At 43.5% G+C, this 8,880-nt stretch overlaps 1 protein-coding gene across 1 annotated transcript; it reads left to right on the top strand.

The window, feature by feature from the left end:
• Window positions 1-2,154: 2,154 nt before the first annotated feature.
• On the top strand, window positions 2,155-8,543 carry SPRYD4 (SPRY domain containing 4). Its single transcript, XM_060252984.1, has 2 exons — window positions 2,155-2,746; window positions 6,234-8,543. Exons 1-2 carry the CDS (start codon window positions 2,584-2,586, stop codon window positions 6,779-6,781), a joined length of 711 nt encoding a protein of 236 aa, XP_060108967.1. The 5' UTR covers window positions 2,155-2,583; the 3' UTR covers window positions 6,782-8,543.
• The last annotated feature ends 337 nt before the right edge of the window (window positions 8,544-8,880 follow it).

The following is an 8,880-nucleotide window of genomic DNA, read 5'->3' as shown; positions in this document are numbered from 1 at the left end:
AGTATAAAAATTGTTTTGGTATTATATGTATTAGTAAAAACCCTCATAGAGTGTTCTATATTTACTTGCCTAAGGAAATGTTTATAGCAGGTTGAATGCAACCAGAGCTTGCACAAGTGACTGTAAGTTTTAAGAACAACCACCCTGTTTTAACATTTGCACTGATAGCTATCAGAGAAAATGCTCACCTGCCTATTCTCACCTGCCTATTCTACCTGACTTTTTTTTAAACTAAAGAAAGATGGAAGTACTGTATTGAAAAATTAATGCTTCTGTGTCAGGGTCAGAAATCCCAAAGCCTACTTCTCCACCCTCCGTCAATAGATACAGTGTGTGTGTCTGTGTGTAATGTGTCATCAATTTGCTGCCAATTTATGGTGACTCCAGCAACGGGTTTTCAAGAAAAGTGAAAAGAAGGCGGTTTGCCATTGTCTTCCTCAGCAGAGCTTTCCTTGGTGGTTTCCCTTCCAATTACTAACCCTGCTTAGCTTCAAAGATCTGATAAGGTTGGGCTATACCATGCTGCCTTCCCTCCCAGCAGATATAAAGAGAGCTATAAACTTCTGAGCTCATTTTTACAATCACATGTGGTTTAGTCAGCATGTGCTTTTAGCTATGCTGCTACAGGCTGGTCTACTCGTCATGACATGACTATCCATAGGGTCACAGAAATCTGCATATCTTGGAGTTTGCAACTGCGATTTTCAGAATGTTCAAGTGCTACAACGATTCAAGTTATGCACATCTAGTATATCAGCTACACTACAGGGTCAGTTTCTTTATGCAGCAAATCAACTGGTAAAGCTTTTTCCCAGACTGCTTTTGATAGCAAGTAGTGATGGTGTTGCATATTTGAATTCTCTCATGAAAGAAACTGTGATACAGAAGAATTGTATGTCAGGAACAAGACATTCTGTGACAGGACATTGAACATTTAAACGTTTGCAACATAATTCTGCATTTTAAAAAGTACAGCCCAGTAAAAACTTTATAACTTGATTGTGCTTATGTGTATCAGGATCTTTTAAAATTGTTTTTAAAACTCTAGCTTCAGGACTGTTTTAGGTTGATAAACGTTTTATCCTGTTTTTGTACTCTGGCCAAGGTCATTTTAAGACCTCTTACTTGTGATTATTATGCTTTCATGCAGGGCCTTTTTTGTAGAAAAAGCCCAGCAGGAACTTATTTTCATATTAGTCCACACCCCCTGACATCACCATTGTTTAGCATAGGGGTTTTTTTGTAGAAAAAGCCTAGCAGGAATTCATTTGCATATAAGGCCACACACCCCGGGTGCCAAGCCAGCCGGAACTGCGTTCCTGTGCGTTTCATCTCAAAAAAGCCCAGCTTTTATGCTTTCTTCATGCTTTACCTTGTAAGCCACACCAATCAAGTCTCATGAGACATCCTATAAAATATCAACTTGCCCAAGATACCTTCTCAGGCCACGCAAAATAGCTTAAAAGTAAACAGATGCAAACTAAACACTGCAGCTGGCATACTGTGGGGCACCCTTGTGAACAGGTCCTGTGACAAGGTGATAATTCCAGAGGAGCAGCAGTGTGTTAGTCTATTGCAGCAAAAATGCACAGGAGTCGTGTAAGCTTTGGTCGAGTAAGCCCTACTTAATCAGATTTTCACTGAGGAGACTGGCTGCAGTGCATCTAAACCAAAAACCAATGATGATAGAATAAATGTTTATTCAGTCTTAAGGTGACATCTGGACTGGCACTATCACCTTTCAAATATCCCGTGCCAAAGTTTAAGGGACGTAAAGCAAACCTTTCCCAGCATGAAGTACTAACAGTGGCGTAGGAAACAAATCCAACCAGGTCGCCTCAGTCTCACTGGATTCAATGAAGCTTTCTTTCGCTCAGGATGTTTTGAGGACACGCCCGCGAGGAGAGAAGGCGCGGCAGCGTGGCAGGGAAAGGACCGGGCGGGTTTCGCACCAGCCGCGCCTGCGCAGTGCGCTTTCAGAAGAACTCCAAGATTGCCCGGAGTCTCGGAACGCTTCCGAGAGCGCGCTGCGCAGCCGCAGTTCACCCGCAGTCCCAGTTCAGCCGGGCAGACCTGAGAAGGCTGAGCGGGGGTTGCAGACGAGCCACCGCGGTAACAACCCGCCCACTTTAGGCGAGAGCAGCCGGGCAGGCGCGTTCTTCTCCAAGCCCGGCTTCCCTTCGTTTGCAAGGGAAGGCGAGCTCGGAGGACAGCGGAGGCCTCTTGAGAATCCCAGCCTCTTGCTCGCAGATATTTAAAAGATGGAAAGGGCTTCACTTCCAAGTTGTCTTGACTTCCAGTTACAATCAGATTCTTGTCACAAATTCAAAAGATCACCAGTTCCTTCAGAGACCCGCCACTAGACACGCTGTGCCTAAAGAGAACAAAATGACGGCTTCTCTGTGCCACTTATACACAGCCTCTCTCTAAAATGGCTCCTGAAAGAGGGAACGGCTTTCTGAAAGCAGCGCGCCGTATGGTAAGATGGTTGCCCCGTAAGCAAAGTTGCTTGCTGGAAAATGTGTTTGGCTTCAAGATGGCGGAAACCAGCCACGGAATAGGGGAAGTGGGCCCTTTTCCAAGATGGTGGCCTTAGCTCTTCTTAGGCGGTGTTTCGTAAAGCGTAGTACGTCATACGACTGCGCGATTTCCAAGATGGCGGCGCCCGTGCTGAGAGCGTTAAGGCGGAGACGCTGGGGTGTGTTCAGCGTGGGAAGCTGTTTGTCAGGTGGAGCGCCCCGAAAAGGTAAAACTTTTTGGAATTTAGTAAAGGGGAGCCTTTGGCACCCAAAGGCTGCTTTGGTACATGAAACCTATATCTTTGTGTTTGTATCTACGTTTCTCTGCTTCTCCGTGATAATCCCTTGGAAATGTCCCCATGACCGTCACCTTTCTTTTGGCAAGCCTTTTCTTCCTTTAATAGGGGAACGGCCAGTTGACAATAGACAAACTTTAAGTAGCCTATACTAGAAGAAAGGAAAGGAAAGGTCCCCTGTGCAAGCACCAGTCGTTTCCGACTCTGGGGTGACGTTGCTTTCACAACATTTTCACGGCAGACTTTTTACGGGGTGGTTTGCCATTGCCTTCCCCAGTCATCTACACTTCCCCCTCAGCAAGCTGGGTACTCATTTTACCGACCTCGGAAGGATGGAAGGCTGAGTCAACCCTGAGCCGGCTACCTGAAAACCCAGCTTCCACCCGGGATCGAACTCAGGTCGTGAGCAGAGTTTAGGACTGTAGCTTTAATACTCTGCACCATGAGGCTCGTCATACTAGGAAGAGCCACACCTAATTATTAATTCTGCTTTATTAACGGTTCTGATTATAACATTAGCAAGTCTCTGATTTGTTGTTTCCATTATATGCTCCATTTGCCAAAAAGAGAATGAGGTTGTTCTTCTCCTTGTTTGTGCCTAATGTGTGGTCCAATAATTTCATTATTGCTTGTTTATTTAGGAAATATCAATTTTCTTCATTAATGACAATAAGAAGGGTCTTGGGAAAGCAGCTGAATCACAGTAACTGTGTAACAGGCAAAAATTTAGTAAGTGCAACTCTTTTTAGGATTATATCTTAGCATATTTTCTAGTGCACTTGGAAATGCTAGCTTGGTCTTAAATAGGTTTACTCTGAAACATCTAATTGACTTTAGTGAGATTGAATAATTAAGGCTGATCAGCATTTAAACTATATTTTGTAGTGCATTGAAAAAATGTACGTACTTAATCCTTGAATGAAACCATCAGAATTGAGACTAATTAATGACAGGCTCACTGTCTCAAGTCCTCTTTTAACCTAGAGTTGATTAGAAAGTGTGCAAAGTGTACCCTGCTGGCAAGCCCCTTTCTTTGCCTATCAAATTGTTGAATAGTTGCACTCCTACAAAAGGTATGGAGAGATTCTACACAGTTCTCTTTTAAATTTTGTTTAAACACAGAGTTGAGCTTCATATTTCTGATGCTGCTTACAATCCATTGGTGATCAGTGGTCTAGCCAAAGTTTGTTGAAGGATAAAAACTTAGTGCTGCAACATCTCCCGGCCCTCATTTAACAGCAAGCCTTGTCTGGATGTTCTCTTAATCACTGCACCATCATATTTTAACCACTGTGGTCATTCACAAAGTCTTCCATAATGTAACATCTGTGTTATTTGGAAAGGTGCAAATGTGCTGCTGTTCATCTTTGCCTTAAAGTGAGGGGGGCATGCACTGCTTACTCAAGGAAGCTCCAAGAAAAGTTGTTTGCAGTGCAGTTCACAACTAAGACACAGACTGAACACTCTCATACTTGACTAGTCATCTTTAAGAAACTGCAACACAGCACAAGTTGTTAGGCATAGAGCATGTTCATATTACACTAAATGCGTTTTGGAACTGGATTTTTGCTATTCTTAAAGGCAAAGGTAGTCCCTGTGCAAACACCAGTCGTTTCTAACTCTGGGGTGATGTCACATCACAATGTTTTCACGGCGGACTTTTTATGGTGTGGTTTTCCATTGCCTTCCCAGTCACCTACACTTTACCCCCAGCAAGCTGAGTATTCATTTTACCAACTTTGGAAGGATGGAAGGCTGAGTCAACCTTGAGACGGCTACCTGAACCCAGCATCTGCCGGGATTGAACTCAGGTCATGAGCAGAGCTTAGACTGCAGTTTACCACTCTGCACCACGGAGCTATTACACAGTAAAAATCCTGTTGCAAAATGCATTATTTAGTGTAGTGTGAACACACCCATAGCGTAAACTAACCTATAAGTAGCAATTATACAATTATACTAGTGCTTAGGAAATTGCATTCCAATAACAACACTCTAGAGCAACCCTGTGGCACAGAGTGGTAAAGCTGCAGTAATGCAGTCTGAACTCTCTGCTCATGACCTGAGTTTGATCCCAGCGAAAGCTGGGTTTCAGGTAGCCGACTCAAGGTTGACTCAGCCTTCCATCCTTCCGAGGTCAATAAAATGAGTACCCAGCTTGCTGGGGGAAAGTATAGATGACTGGGAAGGCAATGGCAAACCACCCCATAAAAAGTCTGCCGTGAAAACATCGTGATGCGACATTACCCCAGAGTCGAAAACAGCTGGTGCTTGCACATGGGACTACCTTTATCTTTTTTTAAACAACACTCTGCGATTTGAGCTCTCATTAAATATTATATTCCTGTTACAGAGTTTCTGCTCAGATGAAAGACAACTTGAGCACCGATTAAAAAAATGAGAAGCAATTGTACACTTATTGCTCAAAGAAACTGTCATCAGTGAAGATCCTTGGTGTATATCAGGATTCAGAACAGTATAGTTAAGAGAGATGCTTCCTTCTAAAAGATAGACCTTAACTAGTGCAAAGTCTAATCACAGTGATTTCAAGCGCTTATAATCTCATTGATTTTCATGGTCTGTTTTTCCCACTCCTTGAAGCTAAACACAGAATTCTATATTCATAAAGAGGAAGACATTTTATTAGGTCTCTCTTTCACACTCATACATACACACACATCACACTCTTGCATCTTCCACTGTGGGATTTCCACGCATTAGTTCTCCTAAGGTGTTTTTCGGGGGAGGAGGGAACTAGATCAATGTCATTGAACTCAGGTCTTGAGCAGCCAGTTTGGTGTAGTGGTTAAGTGTGTGGACTCTTATCTGGGAGAACCAGGTTTGATTTCCCACTCCTCCACTTGCACCTGCTGGCATGGCCTTGGATCAGCCATAGCTCTGGCAGAGGTTGTCCTTGAAAGGGCAGCTGCTGTGAGAGTCCTCTCAGCCCCACCCACCTCACAGGGTGTCTGTTGTGGGGGAGGAAGGTAAAGGAGATTGTGAGCCGCTCTGAGACTCTTGAGTGGAGGGCGGAATATAAATCCAATGTCGTCGTCATCTTCATAATATTGCTGCGATCCATAGTTCAGTGCCCTGAGACAATAGGCAGAACATGCAGTAGTCAGATGTACTTTCTTAATTGAATCTGTACTTTTGCACTAAAGTATCTTCTGCAACAATATAAATTCACTGGAAAATTGAGGTAGTATGTTTTCTGATGTGCTAGCAAAATAATTTATGCTCTATCCCTTACTTACAAGTTAGCATGGACAATTTTTTTAAATTTATATTATTTATAGTCCACCTTTCTCACAGGGCTCAAGGCAGATGACACATACAGTAAAACAGTTTTGTTAACCTTCTGCATTCTCTTCCAGAATGCAGTGAATTCACAGTGTTTTTTTCCTTTTTGTTGCAGATATCAGTTTTAAACTAGATGAAAGAACCTCCCACAGCAGCTTGGATCTGTTCAAAAAGGATACTGGTGTTATTTACCGCATGGTTGGGATTGACCCCACCAGAGTTCCTCAGAACCTTGAACGCTTCAGGGATTGGGCTGTAGTACTCGGTGATGCCGCTGTGTCTAGTGGACGCCATTACTGGGAAGTGACAGTCAAACGGTCGCAGCAGTTTCGCATAGGAGTGGCCGATCTGGATATCTCCCGGGAAGGTTGCATTGGTGTGGATGATCGCTCCTGGGTCTTTGCCTATGCTCACCACCATTGGAGTGCCATGTTTGCCAATGAGACCACTCCTATCATTAACATTGGCCACCCAGAGAGAGTTGGTGTGCTGCTGGACTGTGACAACAAGAACCTCAGCTTGGTTGATGTAATCAGACTTGAACTCATCCATAGCATGCCTGCTGAGTTCCATGGCCCGGTGGTACCTGCTTTTGCCCTCTGGGATGGCGAGTTGCTAACACATTCGGGCCTTGATGTACCTGAGAAACTCGGGGGGAACTGAAAACTTCTGAAGCTCAGGGACATTTCTTCAGATGGGATTCTTCACTTGGGAGAGCAGACTTTTCAGAGCAGTACTGGGAAAAGTTTCTTCCTGCTCTTGCTGTATTTGCAGCTGTTGATTTTCACTGCCCAGATAAGTCCATTGGATTGCAGGTCAAAATCTATCACAGTTTTGGAATGAAATGAGATTTTACTTCAACAATAGGACCGCATATCAGTTTTCTGCCTCTACTGTCTTATCTCTCATGAGGATGAAGGTAACTGCCTGCAGAATCAGAACTCATTTGGCTTAGGTTAGCTCTCAGGAGTTTGTCTGTGCAGGAAAATATGCTTGAGAGATATTATGGGGCGTGGCATCAGCGTCTGGGTTGATGGCAGCTTAATAGAGGTTCTCTCCTCCCCAAACCTCCTTAAACTCCTATTGTATTGGTTTAATTGAAGATCTGAGACTCTAAAATTATGCACAAAAGCATTGCGGACAGAGCTTCATCTAATTTGGCTGGTGGTAAGGCGATTTCCACCTATTTTTCTAAGCAATCCTCTGACAAAAATCCTGAGCCAGCCAGCTTTGATGAGCCTGAAATGGCAGTTGAGGAAGGACTCAACTGCCGTTTACCATGACCTCTCCCCCCCCCCACCCGAGCCTTCAGCCGTTGGAGGATTCTTAAGCTTGTCACCGAAGCCCTGCAGCAGGCACACATTCGTTATAAGTGGAAAAACTTAACCAAGACCCAAATTTCTTTCAAAGACAAACTGTACTTAATCGATGATCCAACGGAGGGTTTTGCCTTGCTTAAGTCCCTTCATATAAAAATCCCTGAAGCCTCCAAATCTTCTCAAACAAGACAGCATTCACCTTCTTCCTCCTCCACCGAAGAATGAGCCAGGGGGACTGTCTGTTTCTCAAGAGTTTAGCCCATTAAGCTGTTCTATTTAGCTCATTAAGCTGTTCTATCGTTTGCCTTAATGTTTGCATTGAGTCTCACTGCTTCTTGTTGATTAGTTGACAGAGGTTTTATTATTGAGGTTGGGGGCGGGGGGCGGGAGGGTTCTCTAAAGTTGCCTCTGTGACACAAGTAGTCTTCTCAAGGATTTGTGTTTCCTGTAGTCACTGGGGGAATCGTTTCAGTTTGCCTCTAGGACTACGTGAGACTACCTTTTGGATTTTCTTTGCTATTACATAGCTAACATTTCATTTCATTTCATTCTTGCCTTAATTAGCTTTTACGACCTGCTTAAATTGCTTTCACAAGGGTGATCTTTGCTGAATATATTGTACCTGAATTGTTGGCTAGAAGCTGGGTATTGACTTTGCATTGCTAAGGTAAAACTTATTATTTCTGCTTTCTGTTTTTCAGCCACAAGGTGTCACTGTTTAGCTGTAATTTTCCCCTTAAGGTTGTAAAAAGTCTTTTTTTGCTCTACTTTATGAGAGGTTCCTAGACAGCTGTGATTTCACAAATGAGTTTCCTGTAGCCGAATAATATCAGATTGCGATTTTGAGAAAGTATTTAGGATACGTTTCCTTTTAATGGGATTGTGCAGTCCTCTCACGTTGAGCAAAGTGATGTTCCAGGTGGGGCCCATGGTTAGATGAAAAAGAGAGAGAGAGAGCAGCAGAAGACACCTATGAGAAATGAGCAGTGAGGAGAAGGATAGAAGACAGAAGGAGACTAAGTAAGAAAAGAGAGAGGATGAAGGAGAAGGCACAGGGGTGAACAAAAAACCCAGCACAAACCGACAGAAGCTTGCAAAAAAGAAAAGGAGAAAAATAAATAAAAATTTTAAAAAATCTAGCAATTCTACTCTAAAGGCCCCATGGCTTCAATTCCAATACTATGCAGCGGGTAGCTCCAACTCCAGAGGCGTTTCCATTCTACTTTCTAGAAGAATGAAATTTCATCTCCAGGCCATATATCAGAATCTTTGTGGATGCTTCATCTTCATCAAAGGTAGATTGCTTCGGTTTACGCCTGCCAAACGCCAAACGGAGAGCCAGTTTGGTGTAGTGGTTAAGTGTGCAGACTCTTATCTGGGAGAAACCGGTTTGATTCCCCACTCCTCCACTTGCACCTGCTGGAATGGCCTTGGGTCAGCCAT

This window comes from Heteronotia binoei, chromosome 13 (assembly GCF_032191835.1).
Source record: "Heteronotia binoei isolate CCM8104 ecotype False Entrance Well chromosome 13, APGP_CSIRO_Hbin_v1, whole genome shotgun sequence".
Lineage (NCBI taxonomy): Eukaryota > Metazoa > Chordata > Lepidosauria > Squamata > Gekkonidae > Heteronotia > Heteronotia binoei.
This window is presented reverse-complemented; position numbering and strand designations above follow the sequence as displayed.

Excerpts from the sequence above, each read along its gene's own strand:
- SPRYD4 (XM_060252984.1), top strand. The coding sequence starts at position 2,584 with ATGGTGGCCTTAGCTCTTCTTAGGCGGTGTTTCGTAAAGCGTAGTACG. Across the intron at positions 2,747-6,233 it reads AGGTGGAGCGCCCCGAAAAG|ATATCAGTTTTAAACTAGAT; the intron begins GTAAAACTTTTT and ends TTTTTGTTGCAG.